This window comes from Diadema antillarum, unplaced genomic scaffold (genome assembly GCF_040938485.1).
Source record: "Diadema antillarum isolate AM-2024a unplaced genomic scaffold, OU_Dant_1.0 seq00000889_RagTag, whole genome shotgun sequence".
NCBI classification, from domain to species: Eukaryota; Metazoa; Echinodermata; class Echinoidea; order Diadematoida; family Diadematidae; genus Diadema; species Diadema antillarum.
In genome coordinates this window covers 1,746,619-1,770,525 of record NW_027271753.1, presented here as the reverse complement: position 1 = coordinate 1,770,525, position 23,907 = coordinate 1,746,619, and the positions used below count along the sequence as shown (strand labels likewise).

Genomic DNA, 23,907 nt, shown 5'->3' with positions numbered 1-23,907 from the left:
GTCATATCGGATTTATACAGCTCCACATTGTATCACACACTGTTGCAGAGTCTGCCTTGGACGGAACTTATTACACACTGCCAGAGGACCATTTCACAGGAGTTCCTTGACACAAGTCACAGGACCTTCACATTTGAGGAACCCTCAAAGTTCTTGCAAACATTCCCAGATCCCACAGTGACCTGCTCTCCCTGTCACGACTTCTCATCGCCATGGAAACCTCTCACTCCAGTGTTTAGAAGAACTCCGACAGTCTTGGATCCGTCTTGAGTTTCTGGTCCAGAGCCATGTACTTGTGTGGGGCCATTTCTTTGTGCCTGGTTAATGGGTGTGATGATAACAATGGGGAAGAGGAGTAACAGAATACACAATTATTGATATAAAAAGGAAATGGTAGACAAACTAGAAATCAGAGCAAACATATGATTACAAGACATATCACATATTGTTATATTCATGGTCGACAAACTACAAATCAGAACAAACATATGATTTCAAGACTTACCACATATTCTTATATTCCAAAGAAATATGATTTTATTTTTCTGATATAAATGTGTGTGTGATCTTGAGGCTGTGGTTGGAGATACTTTTATTCCTATCAGAGTCATGAAAGGATCAAAATTAGCTCTTACCCCATTGAGCCCTGGGGAGCTTACTGCAGATATCATCCTGCGATTTTTAAATTGGCAACTCTGAATTTCACTGCACATCTTTTACTCAGCAGAATGTGTACTATTTAGCAGTAGTAGTTACAAAGCAACCCCATGTCCATAACTGTAAATTTGTCATTGTCATTCTCATCAACATTATCATCATCATCACCACAATCAACACTGATTATCATTTATCACTCTAAAACAAGTACTACAAATATCAGATCAAAGATATTATTGCTGTGAGCATCATATTAGATATATCATATTAATGACATTTTCTGTTGTCATCTTGTGCAGATCTTACAGCCTGGGTCATATGATCACCAGAAGCAAAAGTCATTATTGAACTGTAAGGGTGGAAATATTCTCTGCATAAAATTTTCGCGAATTGCAGCTGACAGCCTATTTTTGGGAATGAAATTTTTGCAAATTGCCACTGGCATCAATGCATACAGTGTAAACAAGAACTTCAAACTAAAATGCACATGGTAATTTCTTGTTTTACAGTCTGGGTGTGTGTGTAACTGCGTGTGCATTGATGATGGTTGGGGGTGGTAGGGGAGGGGGAGGGGGAGGGGGAGGGGGAGGGGGAGGGGGAGGGGGAGGGGGAGGGGGAGGGGGAGGGGGAGGGGGAGGGGGAGGGGGAGGGGGAGGGGGTGAGAGGCCCACCTGTTTAGTCTCAGCTCCAGGATGTGGATACGGAACATGGCCTCACTGCAGTACTCCAGGTATTCCTCCTCATCCTCTTTCTGCATGTTGATCTGGTTCTGCTGATACCACTGCTGCTTCTTCTGTAGCTCCACCGTTTCCTAGCAACAACAAATAAAATACACACAAAGCAGTGAGTTACATGTCATACAACACACCAACTGTTAAAGTGCAGGCAATGCGGGAACATGGTTTTACATGGTCTTCTTCATCCAGGGTAACCCCTTCAGTGGTAGCATTGCTCTTCCACAGGGCCCTGCCATTATCCTTACCCCAGCATTGGCTGGTACCCATTTTGAGACCTTGATCGAAAGGGACATGGTAGTTGAAAACATTTTGTCCACAAACTCAAGCACTTGGCGGGATTTGAACTTGGGACCTCCACTTTAAAGTCAGCAGTTTAATTCCCTTAACCACAGTGCCCAGACTAAAAATGATAGTACACTGAATTACACAAGCTATCAAGCAAGTAAGCAACAGACCTAATTTAAACTATGGTAATCAAAAAAAAAAAAATGAAACAGAAAACCAACATATAGATGAAGAAGAATAAGAGCAAAGCTAGCTATGACATCAGTTTAGCTTGTTTATCTGGAATATCATCAGTTTTCTTTGTCTGGTACTAACTCAAAATAATCAGTAATGAGCAATACAGCCAATTCCCCAGGATATATTATACATGTATGTAATCCTGTGCAGGATGTTCACACTGGCCTACTAGCTGGCTGATGACTGGGGATTATTACCAGCAGCATGATCTCAATATCAGCTATCCCTACATGGTAGTAACAGTATTCCTCCAAGTAAACAAATTCCTGATCCTTTGGTTGCTCAGATAGTTTTGAAAAATAATGCAGTCTTGAAAACTGCCCCTTATTTTGAAACTGACAAGTGGTGTGACCAAGTCCTGTCATGCCAGACAAATAACTAATTTTTTTTTTGGTAAGTTCTTGCAATAAAAATCAGCTTTATCCAAGTTTTTGAAATAGAACATTAAAACATCAAGTACTTCCTGGGATGTTTATTGCCATGTAAAGTATGCTAAGATTCATGCAGTATAAACAGGAATGGTATGCAACAACACTTAGACTAGACCACTTTTCTTTGCTTTTATCACCTTTTGCTGAAATTTCACAAATTTGATCTCCTGGGGTATGTACACAGTCACTGAGAATATTAACATGGGTGAGCAAATTACATTGTTTACTGCATGTAGATTTGCTTGTTTAGTATACTTTTCCTTTCAACATCACTGCTAGATTACAAAACAATGACCTGATATTTGAAATATGAAAAACCTCTAGAATAAAAGAAAAGTGCTGTAGCAAAATTTAACCCATTCCATACTGAATTCTGACATCCCCATAGACTTAATACACAGGCCACCAGGTTCCCGTAAGCAACGGATTAACAGGGACACAAGCACAATCTGTGACTTGTAAATGTCAAGGTCTTCTGACCTAATAGAGAGGTCTACCATCATTTCCTTTGTCACATTGCTAGTTTGATTCATGTTCCATTCCTTTATACCATCGTGAATCACCACAAAATTGTTTTAAGTCACCGTTATCGGGCAAAATCACACTGCACTATCACATGCTAAGTATGTCACCAACCATGCCAACCACACGTAGGATCTCCATGGTCTCTGTCTTCTGATATCACACAGACATCAATAAACCCACATAATGACCAGTCCCCCCCCCCCCACACACACACACATGTTAAAGAGGGAAAAAAATGTAAACAGACAACCAGGTGAAATCAGTTTTTAGTAGCTGTGTTGAGATTTTACTGAGAGTCAATCTATAGACTCAGACCTGAGTGTTCGTCTCACTTCTTGGCTATACAGCAATGAGTCAGGGAGAGAAAAAAAAAATCCATTGACACAAGCATCATCATGTTGTGAGTGTGTGTGTTTAGACCCCATGTCCTTGAGAAACAACTGGTGCTGTATCGAACACTGCCTGTCAAGGGTGTGTTTCCATCGTTGCTAAAGATGTTAAAGGGGAAGTCCGGACGATTATCAGCCGTTTCGTGTGTAAAGAACAATATTTCATGAACCTATTACCCTTTTCCCGACGAGAAAAGACCATCAGATACATTTACTATGATTTTTTTTTTAAATAAGGTAATTCTTCATGTTCGAATCCGTCGCGAGCTGCCCTTCGTACTATCTGTCCCAGGATGCATTGCGCGTGACATATCGGGCGCAGTTTCCTCAGCTGAGAGCACCGCGAGCGAAGCCCAGCTACGCATCGATCTCCCATTGCACTGCTGACTGCGGGCGGTATCTGCATGTGTGCCTTGTCGGCGCTACTGCAGGAGACCGTACACCGATTTAGGAGTGCTGTTGCCAAACGCTGTACTCCTTTATTCAAATAATCTTCGTTATATATCTATATAAAATCTTCAAAGATTAATGTAAAATAGTTGCAATGCTATAACATTTTCGTTTAAATTGAAATATGTATGTATTATAATACTGCCGTACTTATTAGTGTCCACCCCATCACTTACAATGCATTAGCTGTTGTCGGGCTGTGCAGGCATACATTTACGTCTGCTGCTGCCAAGTGCTATCACAATCCGCGATCGTTTTTTCGACTTCTGAGTGTGAACAATCTGAAATCAGTCTGTCAATGTCAGAATTATTGCCTCTTTTGTTGTCCGAGACTGTTGAAAAGTGTGTCTGACGGTGATAAAATACGACAGTATACATGTAACTTGAACCGAGGAAGAAACGCCAGCGCCAGCTTGGTACCGCCGCCGCGCCGCTCCGGTAACTACGACCAGCAGCCCAATACACACAGCGTAATCGGGCTGCGTGTTGTAGCATTCAGGATCATGTAAAGGTAGTATCGTGGATAGATATCAGGCCCGTAGCCAGGGGGGGTGCGTCGGGTGCGTACGCACCCCCCCAAATTCTGAAAGGTCCACTTTTTCATAATAACGGTTTTTAGCAATTCTCAAGATAACAATCCAAATAAATATAAAGACACATTATATGCTACGTAAATGTGGAAGAGTACGTTTAACAATGTTAAAAATAATTGTACGAAACCCTTTTGTTGTATGAACCATCGGATCGTCCCCATGCACACAAACACAAATGTGTATTAATTTGTGCGAGCTATTATTATATTGGCACTGCATGCCATGGCCCTTGGCGCGTGTGACCGGTGTTTTTTTTTCCACTGGCCGCCCGAGTACGTGCGATTCGTGGATGACATTGAGGTTGACACTTGCATTTTTTCACAGGAACAGAGGTAAGTGGATGAAAATCTAATAGCCTCAAGTTTACATATATGATAAAAATTAAAGAAATTTCCTCGAAATTACTATAATCGAAAACCTGAGACATTTTATATCTACGTCTCACAAAGATATAGTACATAAGTACATGTTGGCATGATAATGCCTGGGGATAGATTATCATGTCAACTATTTTCCATTATGAATGCATGCTCCAATCAAATTGTGAAAAGGTGGTCATGAATTAGCATTTCTTACGAACGATCAGGAGAGACAAAACAAAATGAAAGGCCTGTCTTACTCCAGTTCTCTTGTAACACTCATTGGGCCATTATGCATGCCTAACGAATTATAATAGCTGCTTTTTCTAACCCTTTTGCTAGTACCAACATTCGAGAAAAGATCATCTATCAAGTAACTGTACGATCTTCGTGCATAATCTAATGCTTTTAAACACACTTGCCTACTCGCCTTCAGCTGGCATATGCTTACGGTTCTAACAAAAGAATTCACCCGACCCGTAAGAGGGTATGAGAGAGAATGGAAAGTGCTGAGCTATGAAGTAAAATGGTAAAGTAAAAAGTTTGTCAGATAGTATTACAAAAGAAACTCATTCTTTTTTGTTTGTTTATTTTATCATTATTTACTTATCTCTCTTCTAACTTAAAGGTAGTGGATCTCTTTGCAGCCCAAATTCGAAAATGCCTAGAGACAGCTAGTAACCAAATATGCTACTATAATTTAATAAATAAGAAATAACCATTCCAGTATGTATCTTAGTGTGCACAGTAAGACAGATCAAATCAAATAGGAAAACATCTGAGCACTAAGCCTGAGGTCTGAATTTGCACTCAACTTCTTCCAATGGCTAACGGATGTTTAATTTTTGAATTTCACTGACCTCCAAATTTCACAAAGAAAACCTTCTTAGCATGATGGTTAATATGACATTTGACTGATATTGGAGATGTTTGCGAATCGGATCTACTACCTTATATATTATTAAATCTAAAATGATTATTTGAAAGTTCGGAAATGCTGGAAATATCCTACCACAAGGAGGCAAAATATAAATGGTTCACATTTACAATTCATTTTGTTTTAAAAATTTTCTTATTCATTTTCGTTCTTGACAAACTCGCATACCAACGGCTGATATACAAAGTGAATGTTTCATCTTCCAAACAGCATCCAATGGGATGGAAAACTCCAACTGAAAGGTGGACACCGTGACCATACTCGCTAAAGAAAACGCGTAATAGGGGTCGTTTTTTTCTCACGGATTAGATGGAAAGTGTGATGTACGAGCGTATATAATCAAAGGGTATCAAAAAGGCCGAAATTTGGGAAAATGGTGTATTGTTCAATCATGATGAAGTACTTCTTTAGGGTGCAGGAAACATTTAAGGAATACTTGTTTTTAAGGCCCGAAAAAAATCATATGATCATTACTCGTTTAGGGGCCATTTTGAAAGTCCATGTATGAGCATGGTGTCCACCTTTTAATTGTCGCTACCCCTCCCGGGACAGTATCAAAGGACCGTTTTGTTAATTAACGCAATCCCCCCTTCCTTTAAAAATCCTGGCTTCAGGCCTGCTAACGCGGGTATACAATAGAAAAAATAAAAGTTAAAACAACACCAAGAAAATCACTATTCTCAATTTTGCGGCGCGCTACGCGCGCAGAGTCTCGAACACAATTAAACTTTGCAACTTCCTGGCAAAATGAGTTTTTACTGTTTCCTAGATGAAATACCGTAACGCGATTGCATGCAACAGACAAAAATACAAATTTCCTCGAGACTTTAAAACGTCATTAAAACAGTCAAAATTCACAATTTGCGGCGCGCTTCGCGCGCAAATTATACAACTTTTGTAGTTCGGTCGTCCAAAGAATATATATATATATATATATATATATATATATATATATATATATATATATATATATATATATATAATATTGTGCGTGTGTGCGTGTGTGTGTGTGTGTGTGTGTGTCATCATTGGTATTGGTACCGAAGGTCCGTTTTTTTAGTGACCGCACCCCCCCCCTTGAAAAATCCTGGCTACGGGCCTGGATATCAATTTAAAATCGAAATATTTCTTCAATTTGAAGACTTACTAGTAAAGTTGAAGTATTGACAACACCCTAACACTTGACACATCGGCATTTTTTTAATGAAGCAATAGATCATGCCGCGTGCATCAGCTGAGTGGTCAGAGACTGTTGAGCGGTACGCTACTACCGCTTGCTTGGCCCGTATCACCGTTGCTCAAGCAGGGCTCCCCCGAGCCAGCTGACGCTCCAGGCAAAAAGCAATGTGAGGATGAAACGTCACGCTGTCACGTGATCTTTCTCGCCGGCGTACAGAAATCGAACGGTTACGATTCAAAATTAGTGATGCTAAAAAATCGATTGTGGCGAGTTGGGAGGGTCTTTTTCAATGAAACTTAGTCATTATGGTCCTTTATTTATGTAGATTTTGGTTAATTTTTTTCAAAATCGTCCGGACTTCTCCTTTAAGACTCACACAGAGTACTACACTAGACAAGTCATGAATCTGCAGTCCTGCAAAAAACAACCATTAGCTTGTTGTACCCACTTTTTATCACTTCATGGCAAACTGCAGCCCGAGAAAGTTACACATCTACAGATCATGCACAAAGCTATAACCTGATAGTAAATATCAAATATGACAGAGGATTGAACACCATATCAAAATTGCTACAATATACACTGGAAAACTGACATTTAGTCGCCTGACATGTGAATCCAGACAGTGTTAAAAAGTTGCAGTTTCCATTCACAATTGGTACAAGTTTAACAAATCTTTGAATATATCTATCCATGCACTCATGGATTTAGAATTACGAAAGCACAGATTACAGACCTATTCACAGTTAGCACAAGTTTAACAATCTTTGAATATAATTATAGCATGCACCTGTGGTTTTAGAATTAGGTATCACAGATACATGCAGATACTGTCTACCCCATATATTTCGCGAGTCTAAATTTTCGCGAATCGGGACTTCCCGACAACTTCGCGAGTGGTTAAATTCGCGATCGTGGAGTCCTGTACTGAACAGAGAATGTATGTACGCGTATGTCACATTCATATGGGCATCAGAGTCAATATTTTTGCATATTTTTAATTTCGCGAATAGCAGCTGACTCCAAAATCTGCGAAAATAAAAAACCTCGCGAAATATTTGGCGTATACAGTACCTAACTGCAAAGAAGGCAGTACAGAAATCTTTCCCTTTGTTTGTGATTGGATGGTTTAAGGTCAAATTAGGTAATATCTTCTCTTATGACAACTTCATCTGGAAATGCTACTGCCTTGTAAAACACTGACTGCGTTGAAGCAATTAGTCATTTGAGTTAACATGTATTTTTTTCTCTCTCCCATTAAAAATCTACTTGCTAATTTCGTCTATCATTACTTCTAGTTCTACTAATGATTTTTTTTTGTGTTTTTGGCAGCACTACTTTTCCTTAGTTCCTTCCTCTTATGTCAGATAGAGGCATATCCTGTATGAAAGGAGAATGAGGGGTGGATCTTACTGTCACAATAAATCACTTAACTGCCTCCCCTTGGCACCCCCCCCCCCTTCGAGCAACAGCCATAGAGCTAATTGCATCCTCTGATTTAGGTTCCCTTTCCTCGATGGCAATGCACTATTTTCCTGAATCAGCGAGGGTCACTAGCAAATGGTTCATGCTAAGTTCATGTGAGGAAGTTACACTGAGCGCAGTGCACCAGTCATAGATGTGTAAATGGGGCTAGACAGAGGGAAATCACTCATATTGCACACTTACCTGAAATAGTTGAATAGCTTACTAGTAGTCTATATCTTTCAAAATTAACCTACCCCCTCCCATCATAACACAGGCAGCCCTGCAAAGCTTATGAATAACTAAACCGCGCATGCCCCTTCTCAGTAGCAATGACATAAAGTACTTTCAATATGCCATATAGTACACTTTCACTCTAACCTTCCCACTATTGAGAGAAAAGAAATGACGTCTAATGGTAACTACAGCATTCTCACACTGAGTCATCTGTGCATATAGTCAACATGTCTGTTCTGGGGTCTGTTTAAAATTCACATTATTTTTTCCATTACGTGTAGGTTTGGGACTTCTGCAGCGGGCCCAAACTATCTAGCTCTCAGCACACAGACCCTATCCCCACATAATCCTTCTCATTAACGATTCCTTCCATCTTTAATCTCCTCTAATCCCTGCTGTCGACCACCCAGACATATTTTTTTCTTCAGAGCGCTAAATGTGCACATGATAGCTGGAATGATATGAGATCTCTGGCCTGAAAAATCCATATCCAATGTAACGATGAGGGAATGGCATGATATCTCAAATCTCATACTCTAAATCAAAGTGAGAAATTGATAAAGCTTTGAAAGTGAGTCAATGGTTCACTGTGATGTGAATCTATTTGTTTATAGGCAGGGTTGTGAGAGTACTTGCAGAAAAAGAGTCAGAATAAAATCTGAAACTTACGGGAAAAAAGCCCAAAGTGCCTTAATCTGTACATATTTCAATGCATCTAAACTGCAAAAAAAATCTGAAAAGAGGAGTTTGGGGCAGAGTAAAAAAAGTTTGAAATCATATTAAACTCTGAGCTCTCACAGCCCTGTACAGTGATACAAATGTTTTTTATTTACAAACATACATATCTATATTCATTCCAGCATTGTCCCTCATAATTCAGAAAAATGTCAGGTAATGTACTTCAGATGGTCAATAAAGCACAATAAAAGTAATAATAAAACAATTGAAACAACTATTTTATGAACGACTGCAGCAAAGAAAATGTAGGAAGACGGAGAGCTACACTGGGTTCCATTTCATTTAGCTCATTACAACTGCAACAAGCTAAGACAGCAAATTACTGTAGCATTAGCAGGTAACCATGCAGCTAAAAACTCTTTTGAGTTGTTATGGTAGTAATCATATTATCACTGGAACTCACAAAACTTGTACCCCTGTTCATAAGATGGGCATGAGATTCTATAAATGTCACTATCCTGTTTGTGACATCAATCCAATTGTACGCTGGCTCCACACATTGAAGAATGATGATAGTACAGTCTGTCATACAGACTTCCATGCAGCATCCTACACACTCCTGGTAATAACCTCAAAGTGGGTCTGAATGAGGTTATTGTAGTGTTGCCTATGAGTTTCATATGCTCTTGGTATGTGATAACCTTTTTAAAGCAGGTTTGAGTGAGGTTAGTCTGGCCTACGAGTCTCATACACTCCTGGTACTAACCTTCTCAAAGCGGGCCTGAGTGAGGTTATTAGTCTGGCGTAGAAGTCTCATACACTCCCAGTACTAACCTTCTCAAAGCGGGCCTGAGTGAGGTTATTAGTCTGGCCTACAAGTCTCATACACTCCTGGTACTAACCTTCTCAAAGCGGGGCTAGCTGAGTGAGGTTAGTCTGGCCTACAAGTCTTATACACTCCCAGTACTAACCTTCTCAAAGCGTGCCTGAATGAGGTTGGCCTTGTCGATGAGTCTCATCTTGAGGTCCGCAAGGCAGTCCTCCTTCAGCTTGAGGGCCTGTTGCCGAGTCAGCTTCTCGGGGTCCCCGATCTGGGCCAGGAATGGAGCCAGGTAGTCCAGCTCCATCTCCTCACGACGCTTCTTCTCCTCCATCTGAAGCCGCTCCTGTGTGAACATTAGAGTCAAGATGATGACGATAATGATAGAGAAAATGATGGACATCGGTGACAACAATTGTTCATGATTTTGATGTTCATGACGATTATACAGTCACACCTGTCTACAGCAGCTACCCATGGCAGACAAAAAAGGTGACTATTATAGACAGGTGGCCGCTACAGACATGGTCATTAACATGGCTTCTTCGGGGGGGTGGGGGGATTGTTTTCAGTGGCCATATATGGCAGGTGGTCACTACAGATAGGTGGACGCTAAGGCAGGTGTGACTGTATTATTGCCTCTGCTGCTACTGTCAATAATAATTGCTCATATGGGGGTTATAATGAGAATAATGTTCTTATTGCTGATGACGGCAATAAGGAAATGATGTACGTAATGGTGATACTATTGATAAGCAATAATGATGATGATGGTGGGGGGGGGGGGGTAATCTTGATTATACACTTGCAACTGTCTTGGTCTTGGTTCTATGGCTCCATACCTCTCTGATGCTATGCCAATTGAGATATCGAGCTAATTTGCATGTAATCTGATTTTGCTTTAGATATAAAGCAAATCTAAATTACATTCTATGTTTCTTGCAAAGAAAGCATCTGAGTTTGATAAGTTTGAAATGATACATTTGGACAGAATTGAACAGTGAACACTCGTCAAACAGCAGATGCTACTCTCATTAGCACAGCTTGAAGTTCTGAAGGTTTAATGGAAGTTGATACACCTAAAATATGAAAATAACTCAGTCTAACTTGTATTTAGGCATAAATATATTCTGTAATGGAAGAAAGATAACCTTTGTGATATCTATAAGATGCACAAGAATAATAAAAAAAGATATCAGATATGCTACAATCATTCCTAAGTATAAGCAGGAAGCCTATCATCAATCAGTTGTTTACCCTTTCAATGCGATGTTGCTTGGCCTTCTCATTACGCTCCGTGTCATACACCGATATGTCCAGCTCGGATCGCTCCTCCTCCTCCTTTCTCTCAACGAGGATCTCCTTCACCTAGCAACCGGAATCAACGAGGGAGAAACGTGAGTCAACTGATCCAGCCACTACTCCTCGTAGAGGCCATAGACGGGCTGCTCTCTGATGGAATGGAGCGAGGGACTGATAAACAGGCTTTGAGGCAATCCTCTGGAGCAATACATTTGATACATGCATGGATGTATTTTCAGAGCCCACTGCTTCTGTTTGTGACAGGAGTCAATCAGTAGGTGGATGATTCATCATAGATTTGTACTGTCACTGTCAGGACAGACAATGAGAGACATCTATTGTCATCCTCTCTTGGATGACAAAATCTGTTGCACATTGCACATACTGTCTCTAAATCCATTTTCTCTTTTGCTTTTTTAAATTGAGTCCACATTCCATACAGAAGTAAATCCACAAGAAAAGGAGAGTCCTGGGCCCCATTTCATAAAAAGTTGATATGATAACAACTCTTGCTGGAATGGCAATTGTCATAGTAACGACAAGAATGCAGCTTCCTGATTGGCTGTTGCTATGGAAAGTTGCCATTCCAGCAAGAGTTGCCATCCTAACATCTTTTATGAAATGGGCCCCTGGTATTGCATTTTGAGGAATTAAAGCACTGTGTACAGGCGACTCCCATTATAATGAAGTCCTTGGGACTGGTAGTTTTTCTTTCGTTATATCAAAATTTTGTTACAGCCAACAATTGTTGGCAGTAATTGTTGTTATAGCCTTGTTTGTTATAATGGGAGTGTACTGTGCTTAGTTTGCAAAATCAATAAGGAATGGGTTCTGTCACTATTTGGACTTTAAAGGTTGAGCTCCTGACACATTTAAAATCACATGGTAGAATTTGAAGCATAGACTCTATGAAACTGTCTTGTGTAGGTTGGACTTTTATATCTTGACTTTCAGACATGAAATGTGCTTTATTCATGAAGCCTCCCACACTGAGATACAAAAGTGAGAACTACCTTAAATAGGTGTTGGGACATTCATGCAAATTCGAAGATTCCTATGAGGAATTCTCTATATCATTTCTAAGGGAAAATGCTACATTATTGGTAGGCAACATTTGTATGGAAATACATCCTTCATAATTAACTACAGAAAAACAAAAATCCTGGAATTTTTTCTACCACGACAAGTGAAAGAGAATAAAGTAAAGAATAAGGGTGGGGGAGGGGAGAGAAGGGAAAAGTCATATCAAAATTTCACCTCATCCTCAGAGTCTCTGACACTGTGTACTGTCTTGTCTTCCTTGTCAACCAGTGAGACCAAAAGGTTGTAGATGTAGAGGTCCTTGGGCGGGTCCTTGTGGGGATCCACCCTAAACGTGGAGGTCATGTCGGGGGAAAAGGTCAACACGGCTCCCTTGTCGTTGGCATTGGGCGGCTTGATGAAGTCACGGGTGGATGCTGTGATCTTTTCATCCTGGTGGTGGAACGTCAGCTGGATGCGATCCTCCGAGATGAGATAGATGCACTCTGCAACGTCCTCGTTGGCTGGTTTGGACCGGTTGCGATTGAATCTGTCCACGATTTTCTGGGAAGAGAACAGAATGAGATGAACATGACTGATCTTGCTTTCACTGATCAGCAGTCCTGTAAAGTGTCTCGATTGATCACAAACTTTGTCAACAAATCTAGCGTGTCTACAGAGATTACTCAACTTCAAACAATACCATTTGAAGGCACTCAAATGTAAATGCAAACCTATTACATACACTACTCCATGTTTCACTAACATTTGTAGAAAACATTTAATGACTCAGACATCTCATGCTATCAAATGACACAACATTGGGTACACTGTGAAACTATGATAGCCAGACACAAGTCTCAGTGCTACAAGTGTCTCTGTCATGAAGATATAGGTACATAAGATCTAGCATCATGAATTACACAGTAGCACATTGTGAATCTAGATAGCAATGAAAAGTAAGTAGTAAGGTAAAGATATACAAAAATAAGCATTAGGATATGTAGTTAGTGAATGTACTCCTATATCAGGGAAGAGACTAGCTACACACCAGGATTGGTTTTGGGCCAGAAGTGGATTGGGTCCCAGCTGGCTCAAGCTTCTTTGGTCGCTTGCCAAATACAACGTTTCGGTAGAAGAGAAAGTCATCTCTGTTCTCAAAGTGCTCCGTCATCTCTAGGGCAGTTTCTTCCCGTTTGGTCAGCCCATCCACACGGGCATGGTGGTAGAAGATCATGGTACGCTCACTGTCCGGCCAGGGACTGTAGGTTTGCTCTATGTGCAAAAAAAAAAAAATAGATATTTATATTTATGATTTATTGCTCGTAGCATTATCATAGAAATATAATTAATGCAGATTACAAGTTCCAGTTTGTACATCAGGCAAATTGATTGGGTATGACTTCTGAATTTTCCTAAGACCACTACACCAAAGAACTGTAAGATTGAACTGGTTTCACGGGTGTGAGAAAGCACATTTATTCCTTTTATAAGAAAGTGCTGGCTACAATTGGTATACAGCTGGCAAAAGCAATGGATCAATTTGAAGCTAAAAGAAGTCATTTGTCAAACCCCTTCATGATGTCATAGCATCAATATCACAAAAAAGGCTAAGTTATCCTATACTTTCCCTTAAAGAAAAGTGTTGGACATACATATTATGGTAAGAGCTGAAGCAATCAAATATGTCAGTGACTACATCACCACACTGAAAGCACATAAGCTTAACATCAACATATCCATGGTCTTCAAGATTTTTTGAAGAAAAAAAAAATCCTTGGCAATGAGATAATGTATCTGTGCGCTGGTCAAATACAAAGTGCCAGGTAGACCCTTTTGTATGCTCTATACCAATTATACTACAAAAGACAGAAAACTGCAACATCTATTCTTAAGGGTAAGGATAAATTCTTGGACTACTGGTACCTTTGAGGTGCATTGGTCTGCCCTCTTTGTAGTACTCTGTGATGAGTCCAGTCCTGTGGTTGTGGACTCGGAGGTCCAGCTTGTCTTGGCGATGAGAATACCACTCCTTCACCTGAACCAGCTCCTTCACTACAACGATGCAAGGAAAAGATTGAAAGACTTTACGATCAGAATCATTGGAGTAACTTCATACATTAGACTGATGAGTACAAGACCTTTGTGTAACTGATTGACAAATTGCCCTACATCGACGTAAATAAGCACTGAATTGATCAGTGTTTTAGTAGTAGCCATGATAAAAAAAATCATGGGCGTACATACTCGAGCAGGATTCGAACCTACGACCTCCTGATATCAGGAGGTCATAGGTTCGAATCCTGCTCGAGTATGTACGCCCATGATTTTTTTATCATGGCTACTACTAAAACACTGATCAATTCAGTGCTTATTTACGTCGATGTAGGGCAATTTGTCAATCAGTTGCAATGAAAACATCACGACGGAAGAATTTTCATGAATTTGAAGACCTTTGTGTGTTTTCTAGAAAAATAACAATACCACATATTTGTTATTACTTGGCACACTATAGGTTGGTTGCAAATTCGTGCCTCACCATCAAAGAGTTTGAGCTGACCTGGTGTCAGTTGAAGTTGCATTAAATAGTACAATCTTCAGAGAGAGCCAACAAGCAAAAACAGGAAAAAAAAAACACAGAAAAAAGCAACAACATAACAACCAGCATTCATACATACAAACAAAATATGACTGATTGAAAAAGTGAAAATACTACAGAAGATCATGGGGGAGGAACTGGGGTCTGAGTCATTTCACATCACGATGAAAAGTTTGGTTTCAATGTGCAGAAAATGGGCATTTATTGAAGAGGGGGTTAAAGGAGAAGAAGAAAGAAGGGTCTGACTTACACTCCTTGTCTTTGTAGATAGAGAGTCGAATGATAAGACCATCCTGCATCAGATAGTGGGCATACTTCTCCAGCTTGGCTCTCTTGTACATCAGGGTCTTCTTGCCTTGAGGGCAGCGGGACTGGTACTCCTTGAGGGACAGCTGGAGGGGGTCCACCCAGGATGGGGGCATGTCAAGGTGCTTCTCCTCCTCCTTCTCCTCATCCTGCATCAAGAGACAGACAGACAGACAGAGATGGAGAGATTGTGAGTATGAATCGATATGAATGATACCAATAGAAAATAAGGTGGAGTTTTTTTTTTCACAACAATCATTACATTCCCCCTTAATATTTGTTCGTCATTTGTGCCTCCTTTCACATAAAATCTTCATTGACCCAGGGAAAGGGAAATTAATACTGTATAAGTTGTTATATTGCGAGGGTTTAATATTCACGAATTTTGCAAATTACTGTTAGACCGCGAATTTAACAACACACGAAAATGTTTGCATGCACTATAGGGTAATAGTGCAGTTACGATAGCCTTGGTGTCAATGCACGAAAACAAAATCTCATGAAAATGTCTGTGACCTCCTCATTCCCAAAAATATCTGTACACAAAAACAACAGTTTATACAGTAGTTCATAGGTTTGTTGAATAGTCCACCATTTGAAAGTTGAGTCTACTCTTCACAGACATGCTGGAGAAAAAAAAAAGAAGAAGGAAAGTGATCACAGCAAAATTTAGACAGCTTGGACACCATGGCCCGAATTCATGAAGGTGGTACAAATGAAACCATGGTTTAAACCATGGACACAAACCATGGAGCGCCAAGTGATGCACGTAATATTTCGTTACGAAATTGTTCATTTCGTCGACAAAATGACCGTTTCTTATACACAAACAAAATTATCATTTTGTGGACGAAATGTTCATTTAGTTACAAAATGTTGTCATTTCGTCACAAAATAATCATTTCATCGACGAAATGACTGATTTTGTAACGAAATATTCCATGCGACACTTGGCGCTCCATGGTTTTTGTTCATGGTTTAAACCATGGTTTCATTTGCACCACCTTCGTGAATTCGGGCCCATATGTCACACATGTTGACTTTGAATTATAGTATGATGTTGTTGATACCTGTGAACTATGGAATGCATATGACTGAAAAACCCCTGTGCATTGACACTATTTACTTGCAAATATCTATTACAGTGGAAGACACCTTGCTCTCTCTGTAATACATACCATATATCAGATTAAGAAACATTATACATTATTTTGTTCATATTGGGGCATGTAATATTGCACTCATCATGAGATTCGCCACCAGTCTATTCAATGAGGCGCTATGCGCCTTGTTAAATAGACCAGTGGCTTTACTCACACCTTGTGCAATGTTTGTGCCCAATGCATTCACAGCTCATAAGTAATGCATTCACAGCTCATAAGTTATGTGTATACTTAAAGTCTGGAATTAAACTCACCTCATCATCTTCAAAGTCCAGAGCATCATCCTCCATGTCTGGTACATCCAGCAGTGGCTTCTCATTGCTAGGGAACATGAATTCCCATCTCACACAGTCACCGAGGTCAAAGAGCAAATCCTGTTGGACAGTAAAGTGACATTGTCACGATGGGTATAATGCCAACAAGCTTTCTCTAAAACAAATTAAAACAGTACACATATCACAAGAATAATTCCTTGAATAGAACAATTCAAAACTAAAAACACAATACAAATCAATTATGTTACCAAACTCAAGAGAATACAAGAAAATGTATTTCATTATCCTCACCATGAATTGCTTGTGATGACAATGAATAGCTTGATTGGATTGTACATGAAATCAAGAAACCAATGCTTATATATGTTAACTCACCTTACAGCCATTGGAGCAGTCTTGCATATTAACCCAGTAGTTCTGGTTGTTCCACAGTGACTCAATGCCAAGGTAGGAATCATGCTGAGTGGAGTAGCTGTTCCCAGTCAGGGGCTCAATGAAGAAGTTCTCTGGCACCTCCCGCTTCCCACTCAGGACCAGGACCCAGCTGTGGACTCGCAGACCAAACAGCTCATCCGGAGGTGGTTTCTCCAGCTCCTGATAGTGACAAAACAGAAGCAGTGATAACATTCTCTACTCTAGTGATTCACTGACCCTACTTCACTTCATTCACAAACAAAAAATGTTCTATCGCCTGATAATCCATGAAAATTTCAATCCTTTACAAAGAAGACATACATCATCATCTCGCATGCAAGAAACACCTGCTGGTTGAAAGTAAAAGTCTGTGAACATTTCATTTTAGAGCACCACTACATGTCTAGCCTCGATGAGACTTAAAATAAAGCTCTTACAGTAAACATTCGACATCTGGTATTCCTGGTCATTCACCTAACCTTTGCATGATAAATTAGATTTATATAGAGATGAATGTAAGATGATTCACAAATGATCACAGGGAAAGACAAAATGTGGAATATTTTTCAAGTCATATTTCCAAACCCTGATGTGGCTAAAACTTTGTCACATGACATTCCATTATCAACTGCCATCAACAAAACAAGTGAAAACTGAGATAAGATTTTCAGAAAATACAGATTCCACATAGAACTACACAAAGATCATAGACTTCCTGATACCATGCAAACAGTCCTGCATTCCTGGATCAAGTAGATAATAAAAGAGATAGACAGTCTTGAAAACAATTACTGTGAAAGGTTATGATGATTCCACAAAAATATCAGGTATCCTGCCAACAGCTGCTATCTGGATGAAAAATCTATGATGCGTATATTCCCCATGACTGTACCTCTTGCTTCTGTTCGAGTTCTTTTCTCCTCTGTTCTTCCTCCTTCTTTTGCTCCGCATCTTTCCTGGCTTCCATCTCCAGGATGAACTTGCTTCTCAAATCCTTGGGTGGTTTCACAGTGTACTTTCTCATCTCTTTCTTCTTTTCTTCCTTTTTCACCTTCACAACACATAAAAAAAGGGAAATGTGTGGTAACATACAGTACTGTTGAAAGTAGTCATTTGAATATGGTACTAAGAAATTCTAAAAACAAAGTAGGAAATTTCATTCAGAAAAGTATATATATTTGTTATTTGATGTAATCCTCAATATGAATGTATCATCAACAGAAGAATCTAATTTGTTCATTTGTTAATCATGGTAATGTGAACAGCATCAACATATTCTAACATTCTCATATTTTAATGACAGATGTAAAAGTGAAACTTTATTCATTTTTGGTTCACAGTATTTTTTTACCTCCGCCAAGGGAGGAGGTTATGTTTTCGTTACCGTTTGTTTGTCAGTTAGTTAGTTTGTCTGTGTGCAAAATAACTCAAAAAGTGGTTAACGGATTTAGATGAAACTTACAGGAAAGGTCAAGAATGACACAAGTAACAAATGATTAAATCTTAGTAGTGATCCGAGAATTTTGGGGGAATTTATGAAGGATTTTTGATATTTTGACAGGTAGGGTCAAAGAACTTGGGAGTTCAAGCTGCGCATTTTTAAGGTTTTCAAACGTGCACTAAAGTGTGTGCTCAAAGTTTCTGCCAGGGTGACGCGCGCCGTGCAGCTGAGGGTTTAAGACGTAACAAAGGCTTCTATATTGGGAAATTGGGCGATTTTTCTGCATGTATACCTATGGGTGGAAATCACTGATCTCTATGGAAGAGCCCAAAGAGCTTTTAAAATCTCTTCGGGAAGAGCTAGATCATCGGTGGAAAGTAGCTGCTTGGCAGAGGTCTGCGCTCTCAGAGTGCTTTTCTAGTTTTGATATATACTTTCTTACCTCATTCTTCTTTTTCATGAGGGGGCAGATTTCTCTGGTTTCATCACAGACTGTGATCTCCCTTGATGCATAGCCACAGACCACATAGGCATCGTATCCTGCTCCGAGAAGCAGGGAACAGAGAAGGGTGCTCATCTCAAAGCTATTTCCTCGCTGCCTTCTCAGTACAGTGGTAGGAGACAACAGAGTTTTAGGCTGTGGAAGAACAGGTTAGAATTTCAAGGCTTATGATTACTGTAAATATGATCAAACACATCCATCTACTTGAATAAATCAGATATTTTCATGAAATACCAGTCAAGCAATATCTCAAATACATCATACTAGATTTTATGCAAAACAAATGCACCTGTGAACATTAGCCTAAGTTCAGTATATTGCACTTAGACCTCTGGGGAAAAGGTGAAATAGACTTGCATGAGGGTTAATCATGGAAAAGAAGTGCATATAATCAAAAACAGTGTATGAAAGAATGTACAATATTTGATATAACAGATGAACAGGTGTGTATTCACACCATCAATTCTACACACACACACAAAAAGATCCTATGGTTAGAGTGCATGACCATATAGTAAAATAATGAATGTTACTCTTTGCCAAATCATCCAATCACAAGACACGTAAGAAGTAACTGTTGACCATTATTTTAATATTGACTCTAGTGAAAGGGGTTGTGCTATGATTATTTTCTCTCTCCCTCTTCTTAAAAAAAAAATATATATATATACTTCTAATAACAGTACCAGCCCTTTACCACACATATATTGTTATTTGGCATGATGGGCTTGGATGTTCAGTTGACTTGAACTTTGAACTACATCTAGAAGCACTACACTTTACTGAGCGAAACAAATAGAAATGATGATATCATGATGTACATCAAACTTTAGTATGACCTTGATGCTATTGCTTACCAGGTCTACGGGTGGATCCAGTGGCTCAAAGGTGATGTAATCAGCTACAAATTCGGCACAACCATCGTAGTCATACAGTTCCTGGAAAGGTAGCGTGGTGGGCCTGATTGTGGTGCATACAAACTTTTCCACACTACATTCATTGAGTGGATTCAGCAGGAGTGGTTTGCGGTCCCTGTAGAGGTGGACGTACTGTCGACGGAAGTTTTCGGCGTACGCCAACACCAGCTTCTCTTTGTTGTCATTCTCCTTGTATGAAAGGGGGTAGCTGTCCATAGGCAGATCTGCAGGTGTCCTGACATGTGTGAAATGAGAATGTGGAGAGAGATTATCATCTTTCATATAGCTCCTTCATCGTGTGAAGTATAGACAGTCCAACTTCTTAAGGCTATCTTGGGGTTTCAGTGGTTTAAGTCATTTTGGCTGCTAGAAGCTAAAATACAAATTGTAATTTAATTCCCTATAGCCCATGATAGCCCTTCTCAATCATTTCCAACGTACTGGTGGAATCCCAAAGTTTCATGAACAAAACCCTGGAAAGGCTAAATACTTTTCTCTTTCTGTGATCACACTGCACTGTCCCTGTGTGGTTCTATTGTTTCCTCATTTCGCAGTCAATGATTCAAAATAAAACTGGTCTCCAGTATGGAAAAGTCACAACTCCGAATATTTTCGACTCTCTAATAATGTAAACATTATCATTAGGATATCAATTCAAACTGACATTAACACTACAGGCACACAGCGTGCAGTAGTGACAGCACTAGGTATCTGATCCAATCCAAGGCTTCTTTTAAACAGTTTTAATCTTTGCTGTGTATACTTGGGTGACCCGCACCTCGTCATAGTTAATGTTTGCCCATAATTGAATCACATTTCGCCACTGAAATTCTTTGAAATCCAACTCACATACAGGAAAAATGCTGAAAATTCCAATGGAATCACAAGTTCAGTTCGGGAAACCCACTCACAAGGGGGGCCCCTCCTTATAAGTAACCCGTCCCCCTTATAAGTAACCCCGTCCCCCTTATAAGTAACCCCCGGGGCACCCCTTATAAGGAGTCTCCGCGCTTTTTATCGCAATGCAACGCGAAAATGAAAGGACTGCGGCAATTCGCTTGATTATGTCCATAAAGCTTCACAAGTTTCCTAGTTACTCACGAAATTTGAGCAAAATCGGTTTGAGGCATCATATCTAAAATGATGGATTTAAATGCGATGTCAAACGATCCATGCAAATGCTGAAATGCGAGCGATTACTGGCGTGAGTGTCGCCAGGCGCGGCGGCGCGGCAATGCTTGAGTGCAGACGTGGCGACTCAGTACATGTACTGAGTCGCCACGTCTGCACTCAAGCATTGCCGCGCCGCCGCGCCTGGCGACACTCACGCCAGTAATCGCTCGCATTTCAGCATTCGCATGGGTCGTTTGACATCGCATTTAAATCCATGATTTTAGATATGATGCCTCAAACCGATTTTGCTCAAATTTCGTGAGTAACTAGGAAACTTGTGAAGCTTTATGGACATAATCAAGCGAATTGCCGCAGTCCTTTCATTTTCGCGCTGCATTGCAAAAAAGCGTGGAGACTCCTTATAAGGGGTGCCCCGGGGGTTACTTATAAGGGGGACGGGGTTACTTATAAGGGGGACGGGTTACTTATAAGGAGGGGCCCCCCTTGTGAGTGGGTTTCCCGAACTGAGTTCACTGACTGATATTGAAAATTTGCAGCTATCGTCGTCAAAGGCGAACGATGCGAAAAAGTTGCGCGCTAAGGAAGGGGCCCGCAACTCGTCACCCGCTCTCCCATAGACTTAGCACGTAAAAGACGTGTGCGGGTGACCGTGATGTTCCCATAGACATACACGTAAAAGATGCGTGCGGGTGACATATAACACGTATTCGTATAGCCCTATTAAAATTTCAGATTTTCGCGAAAAAAAACTGTTCGGTTTTCACCACAATTTGCTTGGTTGTGGTAGGTTTCTAGTCCTGCCAAGTTTCAAGCGTACAGAACACAGTCCCGGGCATACATTTTTGTTCAGAGCGCTCAAAACGATTTTAAGCGGGGTGACGGTATTCGGGCCCCTGACGAGGTGCGGGCACCTGGCTATACCTTCTGTTTACCTCAACCTTAGTCATGGAAAAAGGAACAAGCTGTTCCCGTGAAAACTGATTGATATTGATATTGATATGGGAGGACGTAATATTATTATCTATCTGGTATCCCAAGCCATGTTAGACCGATAGTGATGCAATGCCGATGCTGGTATCTGTCTATGATATTACTCATTAGACTATTCAAGTAAAATTTAAATTAGGGCCTAACTGTGTTAATTGTAGTTAAAGATGATAAATTAATAGATGTAAATTTAAACTAGTATTCTAATAGATTAAGACTTCCACAGCAGGGACCATCAATGACTACTTTGATAAACATAAATGAATGATAAACAAATAGGGTCTAGACCTATGTCTTACATATCAATCTTAGGAGGTTCCAAAACAACTTGGTCGAGCTCATCTTTCAATTCTCCAACAGCTTCCAAAGCTTCGGCTGGAATTTCATTTTCTGCAGTTGTCCCCTCCTCTGGAAAAGCTCCTTCGCCGGGATCACCCTCATCAACGACTATAGCTGGACCTTCTCCTACTCCATCCATCTTTAAACCTCCGCTGTAAAAATTGTAGAAGCTTATCAACACAATTCATGCAGATACAGATAGAATCGGTTAGCTCTTTCTCGACACAGCACAGCACTCTATAAAATTTACATTAGACTCTATTCTTGTCTTTCACTACACTACTGGCTAGCTGCTGCAGCACAGTGACTGTCCGAATGCTCGACCGAATCACAACTAACTGTATACAGATGTTCCAAATCCTTAGCAACAGTTACAAATATAGTTCCCACTAAAATCGAATACTTTAACTTCACAAACGACTTGAACAAATTATATTTATATTATATATAATTTGATATATATGAAAATCCATAATTTCCTGGAAAGATTGATTCAAGGGCAAAAATTACTTCACGCATTAATATCATAATTTGCCTGGATGTTGTCAGGTTTATGTCTCATTTTGGACGTTGAGGGCAGCAGAAAATATCATTGCAAGATGGCAGCCCCCATGAGGAAAATGTGATCGTGTTAACCGGTGCAGTGGAGTGGTCCATGGAGGAGACGCTCCATTATTTTGTTTGCTTGACTTAGGCAGTTGTGAACAGTTGACTTTGACTGCTGACATTTTCAGCATCCACCTTCTTCTACGTCGTATGTGATCATACATAATAAACTAAGGTATGGAGAAATCCGCGAGACAGCATGAAACAACATCACTGACTGAATGTGTGCGGAATACCGAAATTGCATTGCTGGGCATTGCGCAATCACACGATCATCACCTGCTCTTTTCGGATGTGTGTAGTCGGCTACTATCCACCGTCAGAAGTGAAATAGGACATGAAGGTAAAGTCACGGCAAAATCGTGAAATAGGCCCCACCGCAGTGCGCGTGCACCCGTGCGTTAGCAAGCAAGGTTAGGTTAGGGTTAGGGTTTAGGGTTAGGTAGCACTGGGTAGGGTTGTATTTATGGTTAAATTGGCCATTAAATTAGTCAAGGGACATTAGGGAGTCCTTCCGAGAACAAAAAGTAGAAGACCAAAGAAAAAAACGGGAGAAAGGGAGGACGAAAGATGCTATGACTGTGGAAATCGGCCCCACCGCCGTATGCATCTCGCGTAAACGCCGTTTGGTGGGGCCGCATTCACGAGTGTTATACTGTGGAAGAAAGCCCCACCGCCGTGCTTATCTACCGATGAACGCCACACGGTGGGGCTGAATTCACGAGTATAAACAGGCGAGCCGCCGTAGTATTTGTACGGACACGCAGTGGTGGGGCCTATTTCACGAGTATGCCAAAGTCACTTAATTATCAATGTTTATTGAACTTGGGAGAGTTCTAGCTCCAGATCAGTCTATTCGTGGGGCATGGGGGGGGGGGGGGGTGGTGGGGGTGGGGGGGGGGAAGGAATTGGGCCGTGGGTTT

At 40.4% G+C, this 23,907-nt stretch overlaps 1 protein-coding gene across 1 annotated transcript; it reads right to left on the bottom strand.

Moving 5' to 3' along the window:
• Positions 1 to 207: 207 nt before the first annotated feature.
• On the bottom strand, positions 208 to 22,517 carry LOC139740876 (dynein regulatory complex subunit 7-like). The gene is made up of 14 exons (XM_071651461.1): positions 22,339 to 22,517; positions 19,859 to 20,153; positions 18,942 to 19,136; positions 17,951 to 18,109; positions 17,020 to 17,238; positions 16,624 to 16,743; positions 15,151 to 15,355; positions 14,228 to 14,356; positions 13,353 to 13,576; positions 12,539 to 12,865; positions 11,237 to 11,347; positions 10,131 to 10,325; positions 1,329 to 1,468; positions 208 to 317 (listed from the first exon to the last, which is right to left on the bottom strand). The coding sequence occupies exons 1-14, from the start codon at positions 22,515 to 22,517 to the stop codon at positions 236 to 238; spliced, it is 2,580 nt and encodes an 859-aa protein (XP_071507562.1). The 3' UTR covers positions 208 to 235.
• Between the last annotated feature and the right edge of the window lie 1,390 nt (positions 22,518 to 23,907).

Excerpts from the sequence above, each read along its gene's own strand:
- LOC139740876 (XM_071651461.1), bottom strand. The coding sequence starts at position 22,517 with ATGGATGGAGTAGGAGAAGGTCCAGCTATAGTCGTTGATGAGGGTGAT. Across the intron at positions 13,577-14,227 it reads CAGACCAATGCACCTCAAAG|AGCAAACCTACAGTCCCTGG; the intron begins GTACCAGTAGTC and ends TTTTGCACATAG. Across the intron at positions 12,866-13,352 it reads CTGGCCCAAAACCAATCCTG|AAAATCGTGGACAGATTCAA; the intron begins GTGTGTAGCTAG and ends TTCTCTTCCCAG.